The sequence below is a fragment of the Erinaceus europaeus genome, chromosome 7 (genome assembly GCF_950295315.1).
Source record: "Erinaceus europaeus chromosome 7, mEriEur2.1, whole genome shotgun sequence".
Classification (NCBI taxonomy): Eukaryota; Metazoa; Chordata; class Mammalia; order Eulipotyphla; family Erinaceidae; genus Erinaceus; species Erinaceus europaeus.
In genome coordinates, this window is record NC_080168.1 from 67,860,454 (window position 1) to 67,888,057 (window position 27,604).

Here is a 27,604-nt window from a genome sequence, read left to right on the forward strand (position 1 = left end):
TTTTGCACCAAGAATGAAATTGCATAAAATACCTTTTAGCAGGATGACTCTTACTTTATAAATATCTAGTTCACCTTTTTTTTTTTGTTGTTGTTGTTGTTGTTGTAAGTAATATTCTTCCTTTACTGAAACCTGAGGAAACTGTACTTGAATCTTGGCCTTAACAGATGGAGAAAGATGACGTTGCGTTAAGTTAACTTCTTTAATCATGTCCATCTGCCTGTCTAAAATAAAATAGACCATCTATTTTGATCAGTCACAGAAATACAGAGTCTCCACTGAGCCTGACAGTCCTTCTCGGGGTGAGACTCCTTTTCTGTCTGTCTGTGTCCTGGAGTCACTACTGCAAGATTGCACAAAGGCTCTATTCCATCAAGGAATAGAGCATTCTTGCTGAAAGCCTTTGCAAGGGACTATATTTGGGTTCCATTTTAGAAGTCTTCTAATGGATTTCGGGTAGGAAAACTGGGATGCATGTATCAACTCATCTATAAATAAACATTCCCATGGTGATGTAGGAGAATCCCTGCTGTATTAAATAGGAGTTTGCTGTCCCCTCCTGTCTGTCCTACTGAGCCTCAGTAGAAAGTGGACCTGCCCCAGGCCTTGTATTTAGCTGTCCTCCATTCTCCAAGCCTCTACTAAGCAGCCAGATAACTCCTCCTCTGCTCCTCCCAAAGCTCAATGTCTTGTTTACAGGTGTCATTGCTGATGGGAGAGGCTCCTGGATGGGATTCAGGGGCATCACCAGGAACTCCCAGCCCCTGGGAACCCTGTTGGATGAGCAGACCTTCTCCATCATGTATCAGCAAGAAGCCACCTGGCAGCAGTCCCTGTTCATGCAGATGCGCGTGGCTCCGGTGATACTGCGGGGCCCATCGATGCTGGCCCTGAGCTCAGCTCAGTGCCCCCCATCTGTGCGGGTCCATAGGGGCCAGGGAGCCTGCAGCAGACCACAGGATAGCAGCAGCACGGTCCTGCGTTGTTCCAGTTACAACATCTTCACTGGAGTGACTGGCCCCATAATATGTGTCAGTATCCCCTAGAGACACCTTCTAGCCATATGCTGCTGGGCGTTTCACTGTTTCTTTTCCCTTAGGTTTTTGTTAATTTTTTATGTTTTCCTTTTGTTGCCCTTGATTTTTTATTGTTATTGTAGTTATTATATTGTCATTGTTAGACAGGACAGAGAGAAATAGAGAGAGGAGGGGAACACAGACAGGGGGAGAGAAAGATGGACACCTGGAGATCTGCTTCACCGCCTGTGAAGGGACTCCCCTACAGGCAGGGAGCTGGGGGCTCGAACTAGGATCCTTCAGCAGGTCCTTGTGCTTTGTGCCACGTGGCTTAATGTGGTGCGCTACTGCCTGGCTCCCTTTTTCACTCTCTTTTTAAAAATTTATTTATTCATTTATTCCATTTTGTTACTCTTGTTTTATTGTTGTAGTTATTGTTGTTGTTACTGATGTCATCATTGTTGGATAGGACAGAGAGATATGGAGAGCAGAGGGAAAGACAGAGAGGGGAGAGAAAGATAGACACCTACAGACCTATTTCACTGCTTGTGAAGCAACTCCTCTACAGGTGGAAATCCACGGGCTCGAACCAGGATCATTACCCCAAACCTTGTGCTTTGCTCCATGGGCGCTTAACCTGATGCTTAACTCCTCTCTTTTCCCTTTCTATATGCACTGAGTATGTACTTGTCTCTGAAGGTCATGTATACACTATGGGTTTTTGTCTTTTCTTTTGCCTCCAAAGTTATCATTGGGGCTCCTTGCCAACACTCTGAATCCACTGCTCCTGGAGGCTGTTTTTTACATTTGGTTGCCCTTGTTGTTATTGTTATTGTTGTTATAACTGTTGTTGTTGTTGGATAGGACAGTGAGATACCGTGAGAGGACAGGAAGACAGAGAGGGACAGGGAAAGAAACCTGCAGACCTGCTTCACTGCTTGTGAAGCGACCCCCACTCCCAGATGAGGAGCTGGGGGCTCAAACTGGGATCTTTATGCCCGTCCTAATACGTTGAACCATGTGTGATTTACCCGCTGTGTACCGCCCAGGCCCTGGTATTTGCCTTTAATGACTTCGGTGTATCTTGCTAATAATGAGAATATTTCTCATATCGACCCAGAATTATACTTTGATCAGTCTTTTCAGGAAAGCATTTCTTTAGGTCATGTTCAGAGCTATATTTCACTTTTTAAATATTTTTAATGAAATTCCAGATTTTTAATATATGGAGACAGAGATAGAGGTAGGAACAGAGAGACAGAGAGACAGCATACCCAGCACCCATCTGGCTGGGATGATCCCCTAAACTCTCTGCCCTCTCTGCATCCAAGGAGACGTCCTCGTCCCTACTCCCTGCCTGTCCAGGGACCCTCTGCCTAGTAATTGCTACCTACCTCTGCTTTTTGCCTAGTTAACATGAATTTTTGATCATTTGAGAGTTGCTCTCTACTCTTGAAAGTTGTTCACACTTTCAAGGTGTTTACTCCTCCCCCCTACATTAAGGAGCACTTTAACTGCTATGTGGATAAATTACATTTCCTTGCAAGAAAGTATTTGAAACTATGATCTGTATTTAAACTTTATTTACAAAGAGATGAATTTGCTAGAATATATATTTCTCATTTACAAGGAAATAGTCACTGTGCAAGAAGAAATACAAGTGTTGGCATTAGTGTTTTAAACATATATTGTTCTTATGCACTCAGTCAAAGAGTTACTGAAATCAACAATGTTTGCTCTCAAACCATAGTCAAGTCTGTGGAGCTAAGAGAATTTATATTTTTACTTGATTCATTTTTTGTGAAACTTAGGGAAGCTAAAGACAAGTTTTCTTCAAGTAGATCCTGTGAAAGGTGGGTTGTAACCCCAGTTTTTTTTTTCTTAATTCAAGGTTCTTGCACAGCATGAGATGTGTCTGACTTCTAAGGAAAATGAGACGCCAGACACAGTGATGGGTGAGTGTCAAGATAGTTTAAGTTTTGATGGTTGAATTTAAAAAAGCAGATCAAAACTCTATTAATAGCAGCTGTTTAGTATTAAGCTTAATTGTCTTCACACATTTCATCCATCCTGATCAGCCCAAAACTGTGGCACAAAACTCAGACCTGCCTTCCTAAAAGTTTTCTTTAATACATTGAAGGAGCTATTAATTTGTACATCTGTGGAACAATATAGTTGCTGGGTCTTTCTATTTGTTTTGTCATCACAGTGTAATTTGTTTTAGGTAAAATGCTTTATTAAAATAATGAAAATAAAAACAGCCATTGTACAATGTAAAGGCATCAATACCCCTGTCCCAAATTCACCTGTTCCCAGTGTCTTTTTCATCCCCTTTCCACATTTTCAGCTGCATGTTCTTAGCCAAAAAAAAAAAAAAAAACCCTCAGACCTTTGCCTCTAACCATACTTGATGGTGTTTCTAGCCAGGGAGGTGAATTCTTCTCTCTATTTTTTTTTTTTCGTCAGGAAGTGCTGTCTTGAAAAAAATGTTTTGAGGGAGAGGCTGGGTGGTGATGCACCTGGTTGAGAGCACATGTTACAATGCTAAAGGACACAGGTTCAAGCCCCTGGTCCTGACCTGTAGGGGGGAAGCTTCATGAGTGGTGAAGCTGTGTTGCAGGTGTCTCCCTCCCTATCACCCCCTACCCCCTCAATTTGGGGCTGTCTCTATCCCATAAATAAATAAATATAATAAAAATTTTAAGTATATATATATACATGTTGAAGGTACTGGCTGTGCACCCGGTTAAGCACACATAGTACTCAGCATAAGGTTCCATACAATGATCCAGGTTCAAACCCCATTCCTCACATTCAGGCAAGTCACTTCACAAGAGCTGAAGCAGGTCTGTAAGTGTGTATCTATCTCCCTCGCACTCCCCTCTCAATTTCTGTACTATCCAATAAAATGAAAAAAATAGGACACCATGAAAAATGGAATCTTATTGAGCCCCAGCAATAAATAACCCTGGAGGCAAAAAAAAAAAAAAAAAAAAAAAACAGGAAAAGGAGAAATCTGTTAATTTATTTATTCATTTATTTCACTAATCATTTCTTTCTCTCTATATGTTGAAAGAAATACATTTTAGACTCTCTTTTCCTCACACCTTTTTATTTTCAGTATGGGATTCTGCTAGTGTATTTCCTTAAAAACGAGCCCCTTATATTTCTGAGACTCCTTTCAAATGAGGTCACACCTGTGAGTCGACACAGAAGTATTTTTGAACTCCGGCTCCATGGCAGAATGTCCTCAGAGTCTTACCATAGTGAGAGGCTTGTGTCCAGGCTCCAGTGTTCACATGCTGACCACAGCACTTGGTGTTTCTCAGACTGAGTTCCCAGCCCTCTTAGTGATGTGCAGTCACAGTCCAAGTTAAATTCTCAAACAGATCAGAGTGGAAGGAGACTTTGCTCTCTTTACCTCAGAAATTTGCTCCATTTCCCAGACTGCGAGCTAGTGTCCAGAGCACTGTCAGGCGACTGTGAGCTGCTTAGTGCAGCATCCTCAGTGCCCATCCAGAGTGACACTCTGCTCCTCCTTTCCTCCTCTTCTCTCCCTCTTTCTCTTGTATTAAGAAATGATCCTTCCCACCTGCAGGGGAGCCACTTCTTAGGTGGTGAAGCAGGTCTGCAGGTATCTTATCTTTCTCTCCCCCTCTTTGTGTTCCCCTCCTCTCTCCATTTCTCTGTCCTAACTACCAATGAAGACATCAACAACAGTAACTACAACAACAATAAAAACAACAAGGGAATCAAAACAGAAATAAATAAATATTCTTTAAAAATCTTAAAAAAAACATTTTAGAAAAAGAAATCAAAAGAAATGAACCTTATTTTTGAAACTCAAATCCACACCACAGCAAACTGTCTTTCTCTTATTTGGGAAGGGCAAGGGAAAGCAATCCTAAGCATGAAGTACTAGCCACTGTTTTTATGCACAGTTACTCCCTGTGTAGGCTCTGGCTTTGTACTTGCCTTCTGGGTTTTCAGTCCCCTGAGTCCTCTCTTTGGTGACTTGGTGGGCTGGGAGGAGCTGTGGGATGGGAGCATAGAGCAAGGTGCCTGAGTTTCCTGAGTAGCCCTGACAGAGGAGAAGGACATTCTAGGACTGGCACAGAGCTCCCACAGCAAAGTTCATTTTATTGTGTAGGAATCCCCTGGTTCATACCACTGATGCACATCAGCTCAGCTCACACAGCACAGAGGGGAGACTTCATGAGCAGTGGAGGGGTGCAGTGAGCCTGGATCTCTATCTCTCAACCTGTGTGTCTCTCTCTCTGCCTCCAGGGTTGTTGCTGGGGCTCTGTGCCTGCACTATTAATCCACTGCTCCTGGAGGCTATTTTCCCCCTATTGTTGCCCTTGTTCTTTATTGTTATTAGAATTGTTTTTGTTATTGCTGTCATTGTTGTTGGACAAGACAGAGAAATTGAGAGAGGAGAGGAGGAGAGAGAGGGCAGAGAAATACAGACACCTACAGACCTGATTCTCCACTTATGGCGCCAGGGGCTGGAAGAGGGACCCTTAGGCCAGTCCTAGAGCTTCACACCATGTGTGCTTAACCTGCTGCACTACCATCCAGCCACCTTGTCTCTTTTTAAAGGATTCAAAAGAAAAGATCTTCTTGAACTAGTGGGTCACAAGACCATAGCAGTTAAGTAACTAATAAAAAGAAACATTTAAAGTTTATTAGGCTGACCTCATATGTCAGTATAATGAGCAGAGCAATTCCACACAATCTATTGCAGTTATTTAATCACAGCCGCCATCAGTGTTCCTACCTTCATTTGTTTGACTCCTTAACAGACCTCTGTAAAGGCACAGTTTAGAAGGGCAATGTCAGGGCACAGGTTGTGGCATATCTGTTAGAGCGCACAGATTACAGTGCACAAGCATCCAGGTTCAAGTCCCCAGCCCCCACCTGCAACAGGGAATCTTGATGAACAGTGAAGCAGAGCTACAGGCTCCGGTCTATCTCTCTACCCCCCCTCTCCTCTCAATATCTCTTATCTTTACTAAAAAAAAAATAAATCAAGTGTTTTCTAAAGAGGGCACAATTAGAGTCAGAATTGACAAATAATCTGCCAGAGAAATAAAGATCTCAATGGTATTGGGCATGAATGAGCAGGAGTGTTCTCAGACAGGATCCTAGCAGAAGTTAGTAATGGGCCCAGCAGAAGAGCCCTCACACTGGATAATCGCCTGCTTTTCCTGTGCCAGATCCAGGTTCAAGCTCAGTCCTCATCACATGATGGAAATAAGTGTCAGTGCTGTGTTACTGCCTTTCTGTCTCTCCCTCTCCGTCTCTCTCTCTCTGCTATTCTGTAATTCATTGGAGCTGGTTACTGGCACTATGAATTCACTGGTCCTGTCAAGTCATTTTCCTTTTGTGTTTTTTTTCTTCTATTTTATTTGATAGAGAGAAATTGGAGGGGAAAGACAGAAGAGAGAATGATAGACGCCTGCAGTGTGTTTCCTCACACTAGAAACTATCCCCAGCATGTTGGGAGCTCGGGCTCAAACCCAGATCCTTGTATGTGGTCATGTGTACACTCAGCCTGGTGCCCCACCACCTGGCCCCTTGTTGTTATTTTTGATCTATCTCCCTCCTCTACTGGAAAGAAGGCCAGCCCAGTGCAATGTAACCCAAGACATCATGGAATACAAAGTCCCCATTGCACTCTGTACCAAGGGATGTCTGCATTCTAAGCAAGGGAACCTGGGAAGCCTGCTCCCAAATGACTCAGCACTTTCTGTGCCTGGGCACCTGCTTTCTGTAGGGTCTCCCTGCCTGAGTGCAGGGATGCTCCCACAGACACATTGGCTCCATCCTGAGACCCAGAAGGAGGACCACGGGCACCATGTGGGCACTAGCTCAAGGTGAGTTGGCCTGATGGGGACCATTCATCAGCCTGAGTCTGCATGTTGACTGTCCTCCCTGTAGGGCACCAACAAGACTGTGGACAGGAAATGGGTGAGCTGCCAACCACTGAGCTGCTGTCCCAGAGACCACAAGACTCCACTTCTGTCTTCATCATCACAGAGCCCTATGATCTGGAGCAGACCTCTGAGGAGACCCCAGGTCAGTGTGTCCTCAGGCCCAGACACTGAGTGGAACTAGGAGGGAGCACTGGTGAACCCCAGCCATCCTGCAGGTGTCCCCTCTGTGCCCATGACTGCCCTCCTGATGTGGCTCCTGACATTGAAAGCCACCTGCAGGGGGTGAGGGATGGTACAGGCAGGGCCCAAGACCCACCCACCATCCAACCTGGGGATACTTCCTGTTGTGAAATCAGACCCTGCTCACTGCTAGGGAAGGCGCTTATTTTTCAGTGGCTATAGGTAGGCAGTGGCTCCTTCTCTGTGTCTCTGGAGCTTCTCCCACACAGGACTCTGTCTGTGTGCACTGTGACTCTTACTAGACCAGGACCTTCCAGGACCTGGGAACACACCTTCTCCATCCCAGGGCTTGTCCCATATCGCACATTCCCAGGAACTGATGGCCTGGCTGCCTGGATCACCCCCACTGGGAGTGCTGGGTCTGATGATGCCTGTACTGAGTTTCTGGAATGAATTAGACTCTTTGCAGAGCTTGGAGTGAAGTGATCTTGGAGTTCCAGGTAGAATGGAGCTTTCCATCCCACCACAAGTAACCTCACTCCCACAATTCCCAGGTGTAGCTTGATATGAATGTCTATGCGTAGGAAGGCAGGGGGTGTGTGTGGGGGGTTCCTTCTTGATGTTTTCTGCCTTCCATTCTAAAATATTTTACCATTGATATTACTACTATAGAGGAAAATGTTGAATTGGTATGCATTTCACGCAGAAAAGATTAAACAAACACTTGTATATAATTTGTTAGGAGGAATCATAATATATAGTTTTATATATAAAACTTACATATTATGTCAGGTTAACACTGTGGCTCAGTCCCTGCAATATGAATCCACTACTCCTGGAAGCCATTTTCTGCTCTTTTTTTTCCCCTTTTCTTTCTGTCCGTCTTTCTTTCTTTCTTTTTTTCTTTCTTTCTTTCGTTCGTTCTTTCTTTTTATTGCCATTAGGGTTATTGCTGCAGATAAGTGCCTGAACTAGGAACCCATAACTCTGGTAACCCATTCCTCCATTTATTTACATTTTGTCTTGTTTGATTGGAAGAGAATAATTGAAAGGTAAGGTGCAGATTGAGAGGGAGAAAGAAAGATAGACACCTGCAGACCTGTTTGCTCATGAAGGATCCCCTTGCAAGTGGAGAATGGGTATTTGCACTCAGATCCTTGTGTATTGTACTGTGTTTACTTAACCAGGTGTGCTACTGCCAAGCCCTCAAATATATATATATATATATATATATATATATATATATATATGTATATATATATGTATATATATATATATACATATATATATTATATGTTTACTGAATAGAGACAAGGAAGTAAGAGAGAGGGGAAACACACACACACACACACACAGATATACAGAGTTTTGCAGAAAGAGAGAATTCTTCATCAAGGAATGCAGAACTCTAGATGAAGTGATTCTTCTTTCTACAAAAGCTGAATAACAAGTTCTAGTTTGAAAACTTCAAATTAGCAAAAATCAGGGAAACCAGGATGCCTAAGTCAGCTCACTTAAAAGCTATCCCTGTTGATACACTGGAACCCCATGCGCTGTTCAGAATATGTTCTGTCTCTATTTTGCCTTTCTAAAGTGGCTCCTTAGAAAGTGAGCTCTCTGTAGCACCCCTCTCTAAGATGTCTCCATCCTCCGATTTCCTCTGTTCCACATCCATTGCATCAAATTCACAGATTGTCTCTTTCACAGGAGTCTCTGAAGGTGGAGCAGCCACCGGGCCCGCACCACCCCACATTATCAAGTGCTCCCCTTACCAGGGCGCTAAGATGGCGTTGCATTGGCGGTACAAGAACATCTTCTCTACTCTATATAGCAGAGAAGATATCTGCGGGTACTCCCCCCACATCCATGGGGCTCCCAAGGTTCCCAGAGCATTAGCCTTGCTGGCCCTCCATGCCTCAGAGGAGACTGAGACTCTGCGTATCTGTGGGGACAGGGCCACCCCCAGCCTGTCCTTATACACTTTTAACATGCACCGAACCATCTTCCACCAGAAGGTGCAGGTAATGGATGTGATAGATTATTTACAAAGCATCCTTGTAAAAAAGGTCATCACTATGACCTCCTGCATCTCCCCCAGATAGTTCTTCTACCCTTAAATAGTATATTACATATATTATTCATAGTATCTGATAGCATATATATTAGTATAATAAATACTTTGTAGCTCTATACCTTAGAGGACTACTTTTTTAAAAAATTCTTTATTGGGTAATGAATGGTTCACAGTTGACAGCAAAGCACAAGCTTTTCTACATGCGTAACATTTCCCAGCTTTCTACAGAACAATTCAACCCCCACTAGGTCCTTCTCTGCTATCACATTCTAGGACCTGGACCCACACCCTGCCCAGAGTCTTTTACTTTGATGTAATACACCAACCCCAGTCCAAGTTCTGCTTAATGTTTTCCCTTCTGATCTTGTTTTTCAACTTCTGCCTGTGAGTGAGATCATCCCATATTCATCCTTCTCTTTCTGACTTCTCTTACTTTACATGATTCCTTAAAGCTGCATGCAGGATGGGGTGAAGAAGTTGAAATCACTATTTTTAATATCTGAATAGTATTCCATTGTTTACATAGACTACAATTTACTCAGCCCTTAGCTGATTATTTTATTTGCTGCTGACTCATATACACATAGGTGGCAGTGTGTCTTGGGTGTTAATTTTTTATTTGTTTATTTATTTTCGTTTTTGTTGCCCTTGTTTTTATTGTTGTTGTAGTTATTGTTGTTATTGATGTTGCCATTGTTAGATAGGACAGAGAGAAATGGAGAGAGGAGGGGAAGACAGAGAAGGTGAGAGAAACACATCTGCAGACCTGTTTCCCTGCCTGTGGAGTGACTCCCCTGCAGGTGGGGAGCCAGGGGCTCGAACCCAGATTCTTACGCCTATCCTTGCACTTTGTGCCACATGTGCTTAACCTGCTGCTCTACTACCTGACTCAGTGTGTTTAATTTAAAGAAGAAGAAAACCAACTATTGGGTAAGAGGTTTTGCACAGTGGTAGGTGCTCCAGATATCAGGGCTGAACCCAAGAGCACCTAGATTTAACACCACCAAAACCCAGAACTGTGTCACAGACTGGGCTCCATCCGTTTTTCTCTTTCATTAAAAAAAGGGGGGAGCTGTGCAGTAGTGCAGTGGGTTAAACGCTTGTGGCGCAAAGCAGTAAGGATTCCTGTTCTAGCCCCTGGCTCTCCACCTGCAGGTGAGTCACTTCACAGATGGTGAAACAGGTCTGCAGGTGTCAGTCTTTCTCACCCCTTCTCTGTCTTCCCCCTCTTCTCTCCATTTCTCTCTGTCCTATCCAACAATGATGATATCAGTAACAACAACAATTACTACAACAATAAAACAAGGGCAACAAAAGGGAATAAATAATTAAGTAAATAAAACTCTAGTTCCCAATTAAAAACAACTTTTATCTTACTTTCAAGACATAATCAGTCTTCTGGGTGAGCTCAATTCTATCACAGTTATCAACATCTAATCATGCTATATCATAGCATTGGAGAAGAAAAAACATGTTATAGAAATACACAATCTGATTGGTAGAGATGAAATTAAATCTCACAAACCGTCATCCAGGTCACAAATGCTGAAGTCGCCCAAATCTGAGAAGTCCCCTTATGTCTCAGCCCAGTGATCATTTTCTCTTGCAGTGTCACCACTGTGGTGACTCTGTGATCCTACTGCCATTAAAATCATAATGCCTAAGCATGTGCTCCTGACATTATCTGATGATGTCTGCTTTTGGACATCATACCTGCGGAGTTAGCAGTGGGGCTTAGTGCTTGCACAAGGAATCCCCAACTCCTGTGGCCTTCTGTGTACCATTAAAAAAATGTATTTAATAGGACAGAAATTGAGAGGGAAGAGGTAGGCAGAGAAGAAGAGAGAGATGGACACTGCAGCAGATCTTCACCACTCATAAGTCTTATTGGTACAGGTAAGGACAGGGGGCTGGCAGCCATGTTTTCTCATGGTACTCTGTCAGCCCCTGGCTTTGAACATTTTATGAGTTAAACCACCCTCTATTTGTTCCTTGTCTTGATTGTTTAACTTGACAACCTGCACAGGGGATGAATCCCTGTGGCTGAATGTTAGCCAGTACTCATTTCTTGTTATTAGCGTGTACTTCTACTGTTACTAAAGACACTCACTGGAATCCACAGGGCTGTGCAGGGTGTGGTTAACACCTTTCTCAACTCTTTTCACGTGCTGATGGAATCTTGGATATAACTTACATTTTATTTCCATATTCAACAATTTTATTATTCTTTGGTTCTCCTCTCCAGATCAGTGTTTGCAGACAGACAGAGAGAAGACAGAGCTGTAGAGAGAGGGAGAGGCTCACAGCACAGACCCTTCCTCAGGAGCCACAGTGCTCCCTGGGCTGGACTGGGGGCTCAGACCTGGGCTGTGCACATGGCAGAGTAGACAGCTCCTAAGTGAGCTGTCTTTGGGCCCCCGGTGTCACACTGTATCCTTATATTACCTCTGCTGTGAGAGTCCATGGTGAAATATAAGCTCTGTTTATGCATAGAAGTTCTTTGTAGATGGGAACAACAATTCCCATGTTCATTCTGCTAGGATTTGCATTTGCATTTTTCTGACTCTGTATAACCATATATAATGCCACAATCAACAGATCTAAACACACTTTTTGATTTTACACAAGGCTGTATTATCCCCATTTTTTTGAAGTCTTCACTATAATCATCTCTAAGTTCTATGCATTTTTTGCCACCTAGGTTATTGCTGGTGCTTTTTGCATGCAAGTCTCTTGCATCCCAGGTTGAAATATATTTTCAGTTTCTTTTTTTTTTCGTATGCAATATGTGAGACTGCAACACATAGAGTGAAAGAGAGTCAAATGTATACATATCATAAATCCTCACACTTCCCCTTGTAAAGGGGCACAGAGATTTCTACTTGGTTTTCATGCTGGAGAAGATGTGCTCTCTGTTATCCCAGATTCACCCTGGTCCCTTTTGGAATATCTGAAAGAAGCAAGGTGTTCATCACCTCCTGTTCCCAAAGGCTCAGGCTATAGCTAGAGGACCGACAAGGCCAGGCTCCAACAGTGGACCAAGTTCAGAACTCATAGAATATTAAGGGAGCCATTGTGTTAAAACCTTGGCTGTTCAATTTCAGTTGAGAAGTCACTATAGGTAACCAGTCTGCTTTGCCTGTGCTGACCAGTCTTGTAGAACACTTGTGAGAGTCTGCTGGTGAATGGTAACTTTGCAACAGCTACTCAAATCACACAAGGTAGCAAAGGGTATTGATGAGGGACTTTCTGGGCATAAACATGTGGCAGTTTACAAAGAGATAGAGAGAAAGAGAGAGAGAGAAATGGAGAAATGGAGGAGGGAAGAGAAGGAAAGTGAAAAGAAAACAAAAGAAATGAGAACTAAGGAACAATCTGGCCCATTTGATTTCAAAGGGAGGAATCCGACTGATTCCCACCAAAGAGAGACCAGGTCGCAGTGCTGGCCTAGTGATTGCAGACAGACATACACAGTGTCACAGAGGGACTGGGGGCCCTTTCCCACATTGGGAGCCCATAGCGGGCCACTCAGAGCCAATGTTACATTAGAAGCATTTAAATGAAATGTTGGTGTCTGGTAACTTGAGACAGGAATGCCTTCTAGCTGTGGAAAACACACACACACACACACACACACACACACACACGCACACGCGCGCGTGCGTCCAATTAGGCACACACAGAATGGAAATAAGCAGAGGAATTAAAAAACACAGTCATGCAAAAGGAGACAAATAGGGCTCCAAAGTGATCTGTGCATAGGTGGGTCCAACTACCGCAGCAACCCCGAAGGTTAACAGAGGAGTGTTTCAGATGGTTGTGGTCCATATACAAAAGTGAAGTCTACTCACCCATTGAAGATGGAGAAATCATCCCCTTGCCTCCTGCTGTATGGAACTTCAGGTGGTCCTGTTTAGTACCATCAGCTAGAAGGAGAATGATGAGTACTTGATGATCTCTCTTACAGATGGAACTTAAGAAATAAGGAAGAGGTTCAAGCCCCTGGCTCCCCACCTGCAGGGGAGTCTCTTCACAGGTAGTGAAGCAATTCTGCAGGTGTCTCTCTTTCTCCCCCCCTCTCAGTCTTCCCCTCCTCTCTCCATTTCTCTCTGTAATATCCAAACAACATCAATATTAACTACAACAATAAAACAACAAGGGCATTACAAGGGAATAAATAAATAATTTTTTAATGCCCTCACCCTTCATTTAAAAAAAATTAGGAAGAAAAGCCAGTGAAATTACATTGTGACATTTAGACTGGTCCTGGCCTGTTGCATCAAGACCAGGCCTTGGAGGGGCTGGGCGCAGGAGGAGTCAGAGTGGGTGCTAGAGACACAATGCCCCTGGGTGGCAGAAAGGCTAAGATGGCTGTGGGGTTCAGTGTGCTGGTGCCTGTTAGGGAAGGAGAGAAGTTGTGCCCACATAACTACTATTATTAAAACATTCTTTCCCAAGTAGAACAAAAATAAAATTGAAAGTCATTTTGAAAATTTCAATACGCTTTTTTGAGTTCAGGTAGATTCATAAACCAGTGTTTCAGAAATTGACGTCTTCACTTTTTCAAAATGTGTTGCAACACCGTATCTTCCAAAGTCCACTGAACCCTCTGCACCCCATCTGCAGACTCTGGGGTCTAAGCACTAAACTCTAGTTTTCCACACAAAGAAGTTCTGCTGTCCTTGATTTAAACTAGATTTTATGGACAGAAGTCACTTTCCTAATTCAGGTGGCTCACTAACTTATATATTGTTAGGATTAAACTGAAGTTCTGTAGAATACAGTTTTTAGATCAGTATATAGAACATAGTAATAGTCAATCAGTCATTTATTTTTATTTCCCCAAATCTATTGTTCTTAATTTTACAAATACCTCATGTGTTTTAGATTTTGCCCATTTGGCTGTGGCTGGAATTCAATTACTCTGCCGGTCCTTGTCTCATCATCTAGTGGGTCACAACTTTTTCCAATGTAGGCCAGGGAGTCAAGTACTATTGTTTCCTTTCTCCTAAAGTTGAGAATACCATTCCAGGTACACATGGGAACACTCCATTTAGTCTGTATTATGAACAGCCTAACACACTAAGGATTAAAACTCTTCTGAAATCCCTTCTAGAAAGGTTTTGCAGTACATCTGGTGTCTCTGCTAGAATTTTTTAGCTCCAACAATTTCAAGTATTAACTATTAGTCATAGGAAATATTCAAATGCTATAGCAATACAAAAGCCATTCTTGATTAAGAACGAATCTCAGCATGTAAGGAAATGTGTATCTGTATATATACATATGCACATAGTTGTGTGAGAAGTTTACACTAAGGAACTCAGTGTTGTAAGAAATGTTTGTATTGTTTTATGTACTGCATAATCCTGAAGTGTGAGGGCTTTATTTACTTTCATGGTTGTTCATTCCAACAGTGAATGTCCCTCTCTAAGTGGAATTGAACTGCATTTATACTTCAAGCATTATTGACCATGTGGACCTAGGGCCTTGCATATGATGAATTGCACCTCTTCTAGGCTGCTTTTTCATTCAGACAGAGGGACAAGAGAGGTGAAGAGAGACAGATGGAGTAGTGACTGCATTGAAACTTCTGGTCCATTCTCTTCCCATGTAGGCCAGGGCCCAATTCTGGGCAGCCTGCTCTACTTGGTGAACTATCTGTGTTAAAGTGTTCATTTTCCACATTTTAAACTGTTTTTCACAGGTAGCATTTGCAAAACAGTGTCTTGGAATGAGGATAGGTTGACTTAAGATGCCAGTTACAGGCATAGGTACTCTTTGCAAGTTAGTGAAAATTCAGTTTTCCAGAACTTGGACATTGATTTTCTCTACTAGAACTTCTGTTTTCTTTCTTTATTATTTTTCCCTCTTTGTCTCTGTCTCTCTGTATTTATGTGTTTATTTATTTTACCAGAGCACTGCTCAATTCTGGCTTATGGTGGTGTGAGGCGTTGAGCCTGGGAATTTGGAGTGTCAGGTATGAGAGTCCTTTTGCAGAACCATTATGCTCTCAACACCTGCTGGAACAGTGACTTCTTTGTATCAAATTCTTCTCAAGAGAACATACCAGAGCATCATTCTGGTACATTCAGTGCTGGGATCAAATTAAGGTTCCTATGCTTGCAGGTCCTGTTTTCTGAATTCTGAGCTCCCTCCTGGGTTATAGTAATTCTGCTTTTAAAAACAAACAACCAGAGCACTTCCAAGCTCTGCTTGTGGTGGTGCCAGAGGTTCCACTGGGACTCCAGAGCCTTACGCATGAAAAACTTTTGTATAACCACTATGCTGCCTCCCAGTCGCTGCAGTTGTGTTTGCAAAATGGACTTTTAGCACCAAGGTTTGTTGCAGGGACCTGAAGGAGCCAGGAGCAGCCCCAGCCCTGAGTGCTGCCATGCAGGTGTTGTGAGCTGAAGCTGGGTTTGGAGGTCAGTTTACTGTGCCAAGAAAGCTTCATGGAACTCTTTGTGACACCTGTGCTTTTCCTCCCTTTATTATGCTTTGATCAAAGTCTAAGTGTTCTTTAAAGGAGGCTTGGTGCTCTTCACTTTTCAGACCCACTAGAATTTTTTTCTCCATTGTACTGTCAGCATCATGACTTTCATTGGTTTGAAGCCCATCACTAACTTGTTAGAATCACTGCTGCTTGGATGTTGCTAACATTATGCTTGCTTACCCCTGAATTGTGAACGTCTGGTGGGCAGAAGACGTGTGCTTTCTTTCCTCTCTCAGAGCCTAACTTGTGTCCCATGCTATGCAGTTGTTAAATCACCAGTGGCCACAAACAACTTTTCTCACTTCTCTTTTGTGTTTTTATATTAGTATAAATAGAGATTGCTCTGGCTCTGTGCATGTCTTTTTTCCTTCCCAAGGAATTTGCTGATTGAGTATGATATGTAGTTATTTTTTGTTGTTTTTATTTTTATAACTTACAGGTTTATATTTATTCTGCTTTGCAATGGCACTTATTCTTCCTGAGTTAAAACTGCTAAAACTGTTTTTAAAAGATCAGAGGCATAAAGGCGGAATATGACAGTTATAACTAAATATCTTCTTAAAATATTTTATTAGGGATTTAGTAATGTTTTATAGGATTATAAGATGCACAGCTGTAATTCCACACCAATCCCATTGCCAAATTTCTGTACTGCTGTTCACAAGAGGAACCACCATAGTTTTCACAAAATCTTAGAAGTCAGCTTGGCTGCTGCTGTTTCTTTCACTTTTTTCCAAGTTCATTTGTTTCAATTTTCTATATTCCTTGTCCAAAAGGACATGGTATTATCTTTTTTAAATTACAAAATATTTTACTATTAAGTATATACCTGAAATAATAATAATAATAATTATTATTATTATTATTACCCACAAGTTTATCACTGGTGTGGTAGTATGAGTAATGGTCATCTTTTTCTGTTTTATGTGTTAGAACACAGAGGAAATTAAGAGGCAAGTGGCAAGAAAAAAGGGAGGGGGACTGTGTAGTGGGTTAAGAGTACATGGCAGGAAGTTCATGGACCAGTGTAGGAATCCATGTTGGAGCCACATACTCCCCACCTGCAGACGGGTCACTTTACAAGGAGATGAAGCAGGTCTGAAGGTGTCTTATCTTTTTCTCCCCCCTCTGTCTTCCCCTCCTCTCAATTTCTCTCTGTCCTGTCCAACAACAATGACAGAAATAACAATCAATAATAACTACAACAAAGATAAACAACAAGGACAACAAAAGGAAAAAATAGCCTCCAGGAGCAGTGGATTTGTGGTATAGGCACTGAGCCCCAGTAATTACTCTGGGGGGGATTAAATAAAAAAAAAAGAAAAAAGAGAGAGAGGGACTTTTAAACCTACTTCACCACTCATTAAACATCCTCCCTGCTGCTGGGGAGCAGGGGCTTTTACCCAGGTCTCTGTGTATGATAAGAGCAGTCTCAGCTGTGTGCATCACCAGCCATGCCCATTCTGACATGGTTATCTAGTTGTCTGTGTTTAGGTTGCAACCATATTTTGACTTACCAAATATATAGCTATATAAACTTAGCTGTGCATATGTCTTGGGACTAGCATACAATTAAATATTAGAAATTAAAGTACATATATATGTTTTTAACAGATTATTATTGGACAGGGCAGAGAGAAATTTAGAAGGGAGGGGCAGGTGGTGAAGGTGAGAGACAGAGAAGTACCTGCAGCCCTGCGTCACCACTCTTGAAGCTTTCTCCACCTTAGGCGGAGATCAGAGGCTTGAAACTGGGTCATTGTGTGCTGTAACATGTGCGCTCAACCAGGTGTGTCACTGCCTGGACCCTAAAAAAAATCTATATTTTTATATGTTTTTTAAAGATTTTTATTAATATTTATTTATTCCTTTTTGTTGCCCTTGTTGTTTTATTGCTGTAGTATTACTGATGTAGTCGTTGTTGGACAGAACAGAGAGAAATGGAGAGAGGAGGGGAAGATAGAGTAGGGGGAGAAAGATAGACACCTGCAGACCTGCTTCACCGCCTGTGAAGCAAACCCCCTGCAGGTGGGGAGCCGGGGGCTCAAACCGGTATCCAGATGCAGGTCCTTGTGCTTTGCGCCATGTGCACTTATCCCGAGATGCTACCACCCGACTCCCAATTTTTATATTTTTAATGAGAGAGATACAAAAAGAGAAAGATCAGAGCACTGCTCAGCTCTGGGTTATGGTGGAGCTGAAAATTGATCCTGGGACTTCAGAACCTCAGGAATGGAAGCCTTTGAAATACGGAACCATTATGCTGGCTCCCCAGCAGGGACAGTAGAAGATAAGGAAGTCAGATGAGTGACATGCCTGGAGACAATCTGAGTATTCAAGACTATGGGAAGTTCTTAAAAATTGAGAAAAGTGGGCAGTTTGTGTGTCACCCAGTAGAGCACTTAAGTTGCCGTGTTGGTGACCCAGGTTCCAACTCCAGTCCCCACCAGCAAGGTGGGGAGGGGGGGAACTTTTAGAAATAGTAGAACACTTCTGCACCTCGATTCTTTATCTTTGTCTCTACATACAATCAAAATGAATAAATAAAATAAAGACAGCTGATGATGATGTTAGAGTCCTGTAGTTAATAATAAAAATAACATAAATAATATATTTATTGTATATGAATAGAATAAAAATTAAATTAAATGAAGACAGCTGATAATGATGATAGAGTCCTATAGCTAATGAGCAGAAGCCATAGCTTTAACAACAACAATGAAACATCAAGAAGAAAATGACACGTTGGCCTTTAGAGGATTTCAAGTATTATGAATAGGGTACAGAAAGAGTACAGGTAGTCAATAAATACATAAAAATATTACACCTGTTCAGATACTATCAGGAAGGTGCAAAAGAAACTATAATAATGTTGATTGTATTCATAAGCAGCATCAAAAAATGTGGGTCACTATTGAAAAATATAAAAGAAAACTCCCATGCTCAGTGATTGGAACTGACTGAAATAATTGTTTCCATGTTTGTTTAAAAATATATTTTATGGTGCATTTAAAAATTTTTATTTACATATTTATATCCCTTTTGTTGCCCTTATTGTGTTTATTGTTGTAATTATTGTTGTCCTCATTATTAGATAGGATAGAGAGAAAAAGGAGAGAGGAGGGGAAGACAGAGAGAGGAGGGGAAGACAGAGAGGGGGACAGAAAGACACCTGCAGACTTGCTTCACCACCTGTGAGGTGACTCCACTGCAGGTGAGGATCTGGGGTATAGAACCAGGGTCCTTATGCCAGTCCTTGCATTTCACAACATGTGCCCTTAACCCATTGCGCTACTGCCCAACTCCCTGTTACTATTTTTTTACTGCCTTTTAGAGAGTTTAAACTTTTTAAAATTTATTTATTCCCCCTATTGCCCTTGTTTAGTTATTGTAGTTATTTTTGTTGTTGACGTTGTTGGATAGGATAGAGAGAAATGGAGAGAGGAGGGGAAGACAGAGACGGGAAGGGAAGATAGACACCTGCAGACCTGCTTCACTACTTGTGAATCGATTCCCCTGCAGGTGGGGAGCTGGTGGCTCTAATTGGAATCCTTACCCTGGTCCTTCTGCTTAGTGCCACCTATGCTTTACCCGCCGTGCTACTGCCCGTCTCTTGACCTTAAACTTTTATAATTTTCAGGTGTGGTCGTAGTGTACAAAGATTTTCATTTTTTTTTTTTAATTTTGACAAAAGCAGACTCTGATATATTAGAAAATTTGTGCTTTTTATTTTGGAAAATGTGGACTTGCTTGTTTAAAAATGTCACTTCTCTTTGAAAGAACGTTGGGTGTTATATTTTCTAAAGTTCTTAGTAGGCAGTGTAATACTAAGTTTTCCTAAAAAGAGAAAGGGCAGTCAGGTTGGACAGTGACCTTCATTTCCCCAGGATGCCAGTTTTGACCTGTGACCTTCTGACCTGCACGTGGTGCACAGATGCCAGTGTCAGCATAATGAGTGGCTATTCCATGACCATTTGTCCCCACACTTGGCAACTGTCTGGGAAGTGCTGGGCTAAGGAATAAAAGGCTAGTAGCTGAGTCCCTATGTTAGTACAGATGTCACCTTGAACTTTGCCATGAAATGTGCTGATCACAGTAACAGCCATGCAGAAGTCGGAAATGCGCCATCTTTACTCTCTGCTACTGTCTCCTCCTGGCTGACTGCAGACTCAGCTATGTTCTTGCTCTGACCCATGGAACATGGACAAATGGGAAGCAGGCGGAGACCTCAGTGATTGTCTGGCCATGGTATGGGAGCCCTTCTTCTGGCACTGAAGAAGCTAGGTGCCACCCTGTGGAGGCTTGGGGAACAGGCAACACACAGAAAGTAGATCCAATTGAGCTGCTAGCTGCCTGCAGACACATGGGACCTCAGCTAATGCAGAGCTGCCCAGTGGAGCCCACCAAGGTTTCATCTGAGCCGTGAGCAAAGAGAGGGGTCATATAAGGCACAGAGTCAAGGAGTGATATTTATTATAGCAATAGAATCAACAAGAAAATGCAGTAAAAGACTCTATAACTACATACATACAGTGAAAGGAATAAGAGAGAGATTTCTGTGAAAAGACCTTCAAACCAGGATGTAAGAAGGGATCAGGGAAGATGCCTCAAATGAAATGAGCTGGATGTGGAATGTTGACATTTTTCATTGTGACCCCATTAAACAAAAAGTTTAAAAGAACTGTGTTAGTCAGAGGGCTTCATGTCTTCCACCAGGAAGTTTTCACATAGATGGCAGGACTGAGGACTAACTCAAAATCCTACAAAGGATTAAGAGAATAATTGTTGTCAGTTGGATATTATAAACTAACAGGGAAAAGAAAGGGTTAGTTCTACAAAGGGGAAGCTGGCTGTAGGCATTCCAGCAGACACCCAGGTGGCCTCACTGATTGCAGATTTGCCAGGGGAGCCCCCAGCAAGGTTCTGAGTGGAGCCATGAGTCCTTATCAGCAGAGCAGGTTGTAGGTAGGGGGCTCTCTGAATCCCATTAGAGAGGACTCATATGGTCCATCACTGAGCCTTTCTGGAGGTGTCACTCTCCCGGATAGGAATATGCAGGCTGTCTTCTTGACATGCCTGAAATGAAAAACAGAGAGCTGTCTTAGTTAAATCACATTGTCATATACTAGCTTCCTCTTGATTCCTGAAGAAATAAGTTAAGCCAAAGAAAGAATTTCTCCATGGAGATAAATACGTGAAAGGGCTAAGTGGTGCCCACCTGGTGAGCACACATGCCACAGTGAACAAGGACCTAGGTATTTGCCCCTATCCCCACCTGCAGGGGGGAAGCTTCAGGAGCTGTAAAGCAAAGCTGTAGGTATCTCTCAATTTCTTCCCCACTGTCTCTCCCTACCATCTTAATTTGTATCTCTAGCAATTAGTTAAAGTGAATTATTATCAAAAGAGTTAAATAGATTAAAACCTACTCAACATTTCCTCTCAACACAGCCAAATTCTGCAGCCTCCACCTAGACAGTGTGTCACCAGGAGAATGAGTAAAGTCCTGCCATTGTTGGGATGTGATTCTCTTGTCCTGTTTTAATCAGCCAGAAACCTTTGTCTCACACAGACTAGTTGCTCCAATTAATGTCACATGGCCTAGGCTCACCCAGACTCATGTTGTAGATGAGGTGTGTCCTAGTGCCCGGTCACCTTTGTACCGCTAGCATCAGTAAAGAAGGAGGCACCTACCTCTAGCAGGAACAGGGAACTGAATGGAGGGCCTCACTCCTCCCTGTCTTCCTTTTTAAGCAATGTGTGGTTGCTGGTGCACAGCATGGCCATGATGCAGGAGAACTGAGTGCTGGTGGCCTTCTCCTTCTGGTGGAGCAGATAGACACAGTCCATGATGTCCTCCACTGCCAGGTTCACGGGGATGATGGGGTGGCTCAGGGCATAGTTGTAGAGTGACAGCTTGTGGGTGGCCCTGTCCCTACAACCCATCAGGTATTCAGGAGTTAGCTCAGAGGCAGTGAGGTCCAGCAGAGGCAGCCATGAGGGGGCCCCGTGCAGACGGTTGAACACGGAGCTCTGCCTGATACTTTCCACATCATGGAGGGTGGTGTCAGTGCCATCCCTCTGGTCCACAGCCACCAAGATGCTCTTGTGGTGGCCGATGTCAACGGAGCTGCCCAGGGAACAGGTAGAGTCACCCCCAGTCCAGAGACCTGTGAACATAGTAGTGGGATTAGCAGTGGGCAAAGGAGGAGCCCTAGGGAGCAGAGCAGAGGCTGTGAGAGGATGAAGGACATGGAAAACCAAAAGGTCGAGCGTCCACTTTCTAACTGAAACCTTTGTAGAGGAACAGATGGAGTTAGCAAACCCAGTTATAAGTGTAGGAGATGATTCCTGCATATAGGCAGGAAAATATTTAAGGATTTGTGAAAGGAGACCTGGACTCCCTACTTTTGATTGAATATGAAAGTTTATATCTGCTCTTGGCTTTATATTGCAGAACTTAAGAGGTTTCTAGAAACTTGGAAGTAGAAGTTATCATGCTGCGTCACTATTAGTTCTGGTGTATATTCTGGTCCCATTTCCCCAGTGAGGCTGGTTTTCAGTGTCATGAGCTTGTTTTCAAGAGGGGAGAAATGTCCAGAGAGGTGGCACTTGCATCAGAGTGGTCAGTTTCCCTCTCCTCTGCTGGCCCTGACCTGGGGTCTGTGCTTGAGGAGGAACTAACCTGGAGTGTCCTCAAATAGCTGCTCCAAAAGGAAGGACTCCTGGCGGCTGGAAGCCAAGCCAGTGATTTCCTGTTCCTGTGACTGCTCCTCAGTCACCTGTAGTGGAGCCATTCCATATTCATGGTGATATTCACTGTCTGTATGGAGAGAAATCCAAACATAGGTTCAGGCTGAAGTGGTTGTGATGAGCCTATCGTGACCACAGGATTTAGCCAGAGCATGGCAAGGGAGCTGTGGCTTCCTTGGAGATGTGCATGGTTTTCTGTGGGGCTACTGGGTCCCTGCCAATCCTGCCCCCACCTTGGGATTGAATTTCAGTGTCATGAGTTCGTTTCAGAAAGGAAATATCACGTGGAAGGAGGCATGTACAGGAACCCAGCTGGTCTCCACATGTGAGGCTGTGGTAGTCATCTACTTCTAGTGGAAGCCCCTCAGTGGCTGGCATTTGACCCCTTCATGTTTATGCTGATGTTTGACACCTACATGTAGAGAAACTCCAATCTAGGTCCAGGCTGACCATGAAGAGACCCACCTCACTGTAGAAGATGACACATGGGCCTTCTCCTGGACCTTCTGTGCAAAGAAGGCTGTGTCTCTGTGTCTCTGTGTACATGAATCTGACAGGAGACCCTGCCCTAGCATGTGCCCAAGAAAAGAGTTGACAAAGTAAAGAGGAAAATGGTCTTATAGATTCCTGTGCCTGGAATGCAATGAATTCCTCATGAGGTGGAGCTTTATATAGCAGCCCTGTCTGCCACAGAGAAGTAGAGAAGCAAGGACTGTCATTAGAGCCTGTTACAGAGCAGTGAGTTGGTCAGTGTCTGTTGAATGCATGGAGGCCTATTGCCTGCACTTTTCCCTGTCAGAAGGTATTAAAGCTAAGCTGGAAACCATTTTCCCTGAGCCTTTACAGTTAATGTCTCACTCCAGTCAGCCTCTTCTTAGATTGACCTGACACTCACCTGCAGGTGATTCTTTGGTTTCTTCCATCCTGGAACTCACAGACCCCTGATCATGTTCCTCAGACTCCTGGGAGAGAAAGAAGTCAGGGTCACAATAAGCCTTTGGAGTGAGCAGTGGAAGAACACATTTTCCAGCAGCTCTGTTTACCTAGAGAGGGAGAGAGAGAGAAAGAGAGAGGGGGGGAGAAAGAGAGAGAAAGGAAGAGAGAGAGAGAGCCCTGTGTCCAGTATCAAAGCTACTTGACTCTTGGGGGTGACTGTGATTTAGAGTTGCCACTGCAGATTTTAGTTAGTACCTGGATTTTCAGTGCATGATTAGAAGTGTGTTGACAAGGGTATTTGAATTTCTTCCTGCTTGCTCTCTAGTCTCAGGATAATGCACACAGGTAGTTCTCAGTTGAGTAAGTAATTTGTAATTTAAAATGTCATCTATCTAATCAAATACTTAAAAAAAAATGTATCCCCCACCCCACTAGAGGAGAATTGCCTGGTGTATGTAGAAGCTGGAAACTGGCATCAATGCTGCAGAGTGAAGGCCAACCCTGACATGATGCAGATGTTCAAATTATGCAAAAGAAGAAATAAGAAAAAAAGAGAGGGCTAGGGGTGTTGCAGCTGGTTAGGCACACACCTTACCAAGTGCAAGAACCCAGGATTGGGTGCCACTACCCTGCCAGAAAGCCTTCTTATTGACATACTAAGCTGATAATGAAGATGAGAAATTAAGGAGGAATTTGGGATAAGTCATTAAAAATGATTCCATTCTAATGCAGTAAAGAATTGTAAAAAGAGCACACAGTGTACAAGGGACATGCAGACAGTATCCCTAGGTCTAGTATATCTGTAAGTGGGATCTTATGAGAATAGCATAGTGGGATCTCCAAGCATAATGGATATGGAAAGAGACTGTCATGCCTGAGGCTCCAAATCCCAGGTCAACCGCCCCTCCCCCCATAAACTATAAGGCAAAGCTGAGCAGTGCTCTGGGGAAAAAAAGAAAGAAAGAAAGAAAGAAAGAAAGAAAGAAAGACGGAACCCTCCCCAGGTCCAGGCAAGGCAGTACACCTAGTTAAGTGCACACATTACCATGGACAAGGACTCATGTTCTAGCCCCGGGCCCCACCTGTAGGGGGATAGCTTCATGAGTGGTTAAGCAGTGCTGTAGGTGACTCTGTCTCTTTCCTTCTCTATCTCCCCTCCCCTCTCAGTTTCTTTCTGTATCTATCCATAGTAAAAATAGTAAAACAAACAAACAAAAATCTCCAAGGGAATTAGATGGTGTCCCATATCTGAAAAAGGGGAAAGATTTAAGATGGGAAAGAAAAGATATCCGAGGTCACATGACTGAAAGATTCTAACTTAATGAAACAAGTACATTTCCAAATTGGAGAAGATACTCAGAATTACTTCGTTCAAGTTCACATGACTCAGTTCTTTATATTCCATAAATGTGTGAAACCACCTCATAGTTCTCACCTCCTCAATTGATTAAGCATAATCGGCTCCAGTCCCTATCCCCAGATGGAAGCATGACTGTATCTCAAGGTTTATGAGAACTATGAAATTATCTCTTACAGGAGACACAGGGCTTTGGAGTGGGGTGAGCATGGAACTCTACTTGTATAAGCTTATTAACCATTATTCAGTCACTACTGAAAATGTGGTTAAGAGAATGTCTTAGTTCCCCATGGTAAAAATCTATTGTACTGCAATTCCATAAAACAAATGATATGAATAGATCTTTTTTTTTTTTTCTAGCAGGGCTTGGTGGCTGCATCATGACTTCACAGCTCCTGGCTGCCATTGTTCTTTTTTCTTTTTCTTTGATAGAGGGGGAGAAAGGGGCAGAGAAAGAGAGAGACACCTGCAGTACTGCCTCACCACTCATGAAGCTCCCCTGCGACAAGTAGGACTCAGGGACTTGAACCCAGGTCCTCTTGCATGGTAACATGTGCACTCTACCAGGTACACCACTGCCTGGTCCCTCCTAGCTTGCTTTTGGTCCAGTAGCATAAAGAAAAGTGAGGTTGTTATTTTTTCTTTAATTAGTAGAGTCACCCATTCTAGGAGGAAATAATCCACAGGGAGCAATGCAAACAACTCTGTATATGCAAGAGAGGGTTGCATACAGTCTTGGTTCCCTTTTTTGTGTCTATAGAAATGTGTGTATAAATAGGAAAATGCATCCTTCTGGGTGGTATGTGCTGAATTCTTCCCTTATCTCTAGACCACTTTCTGTGTAAAGCAAGAACTTGGGATGTAAGTTCTAGCCTTAGAAACACTCACAGAGGTGCATTCTGCCTCCTTTTGGTTGATATCCAGGTAGTTGAGAATGGCGGTATAAATTTTTCTAATGGATTCCACAGTGGCCCAAAAGAGAGAAGGAGAAATGAGCTGTTGGACTATTATCAAATGAACTTGCATTTTGGCTAATCATTTCAACATTTTTCAATGCTTTTTCAAGATAATCAAGTTTTTGAAGATATGTGCAAGATGTAATGAGAACAACAGTATGCAAATGTATTTCTGAAAAATGAGACAGATCCCAGGAAACACGTCTGTGGTGTCAGGTCTCCGAGACCAGGGCTGAACATCGCATCCTCCAGGCCTGCCTGGAGTCCAGGCCAGAACCTCCCTGGGCTGTAGCTCTGGCAGGTTCATTTGCTTTGAGAGCCAGCCCATGGAGAAACCTGCCCTTAAGTCAGGGCCATTTGATACATGGTGCAGGGTGATGTTAGCTCCCATCACAGTGTGAAGAGAAGGAGGACAAGAGGGAGGGACATTGACTGCTAGGACTCTGCATTCTGAGAACTTGAAGATTTGAAATACATGAAATAAGGACATACTCAGAAAGCTCATTGTACCATTGCTCCATCTTCTCAACTGATCTGAAATCCAAGAGAAGGGGAGAAAAAAAATTAAAATGCACATTCACACAAACATATTATGAGTGCTGGGTTGTGTAAACAGCATCATTGATTGTTATTGGTGGGACTGTGTGATCCAGGGGGCCTGTCCTGGTCCCTGGGTGCTGAGGGGCCCTGCTCTTTGACAGTTTGCTGGGTTGCAGGGAAATCTTCTAAATGGAGGAGAAATTGGGTTTAGGGCCAGTTGGTGGTGCTGGTGGTTCACTGCACATGCTACCATGCACAAGGACCCGGGTTCAAGCCCTTGGTCACCACCTGCAAGGGGCTTATCAGCTACATGTGTTTGCCTGTATCAGAGCCATTGGGAGCCAATGGAGAGCTCAGAGCTGTCCTTGTGGGGGTCAGAGCACCTCTGGCTAATAGACCCCCAGTTGGAGCTGTGCTCCCCCTCAGAGTCGTGAGGAGACAGGCAGGGCCTGGCTGCAGTCTTACTGAAAAGAGACCACGAAGCTGCGGTCAGTCCATCCCCAAGACCAGCGATGTGCGGGCTCTCGTGGCTTTCCTCATGTTGGGTTCCACCCACATGTCCATCAGGGGTGCCAAGTACTTGATTTGGAAGTGACTCTTGTACCTGGAGAGGAAATAGAGCACAGCGCTGTTAGCTTGTATCCCAGAGATCTGGGAGCAGCTGGGTTTCTCCTGAGGAGATGAGATGGTGGGTGTGTTTCTTTCTTTAATTTTTTTATTTGGGAATTAATGTTTTACAGCCGACAGTAACTACAATAGTTTGTACATGCATAACATTTCTCAGTTTTCCCTGAGAGTTTTCCACATAGCAATACAACCCCCACTAGGTCCTCTGTCATCCTTTTCCAGGGTCTGTACTCCCCCCACCCCTCACTCCTCCACCCCAGAGTCTTTTACTTTGGTGCACTACAGGAACTCCAGAGGGGGCAGGTACCTACTTTGTGTTGGAGATGAGCAGCACCTAAGATCAGTTGCCTTTTCTGCCACCTCCGACCCTTCTGGAATTTGCCAGTGCCCATGAACTGGATATGGCCATAATGCAACACTAGGATGTTCTCTTCCAGACTACCCTCCTCCATAGAAGAGCTGCAACACAGCAGACCCACAGGGCAGTTTGTCACTGGCAGGTGGGACACAAGGGCTCATGTTGATGTCAGCACTCACAGAGCATTACAGAGGAGTCTCAGTGCCCCAGAAGGGCTCAGCAGCCCAATTAAGGAGTCTTGAGCTAGACAGAGCTCCTGTGAGACTTGAGGTCACTCAGGGCTGGTGGTAATGGAGGGCTGCTTAAAGGACAGGGCACAGGGCCTGTCATTTCAGTGTCAGGGGACAAGGAAGTAGCAGAGTCTAAGGACCTGGT

General features: G+C 43.4%; 1 protein-coding gene across 2 annotated transcripts in view; it reads left to right on the forward strand.

Annotated features, from left to right (window-relative positions):
* Positions 1 to 677: 677 nt before the first annotated feature.
* The window catches only part of LOC132539437 (uncharacterized), a 37,741-nt gene continuing 10,814 nt past the window's right edge, over positions 678 to 27,604 (forward strand). For both annotated transcript variants that reach the window (XM_060194677.1, XM_060194678.1), the window contains exons 1-3: positions 678 to 1,031; positions 2,908 to 2,971; positions 6,960 to 7,097. In XM_060194677.1, coding sequence (XP_060050660.1) covers positions 729 to 1,031; positions 2,908 to 2,971; positions 6,960 to 7,097 — 505 coding nt within the window. In that variant the 5' untranslated portion in view covers positions 678 to 728. The remainder of the gene's footprint in view (positions 1,032 to 2,907; positions 2,972 to 6,959; positions 7,098 to 27,604) is intronic.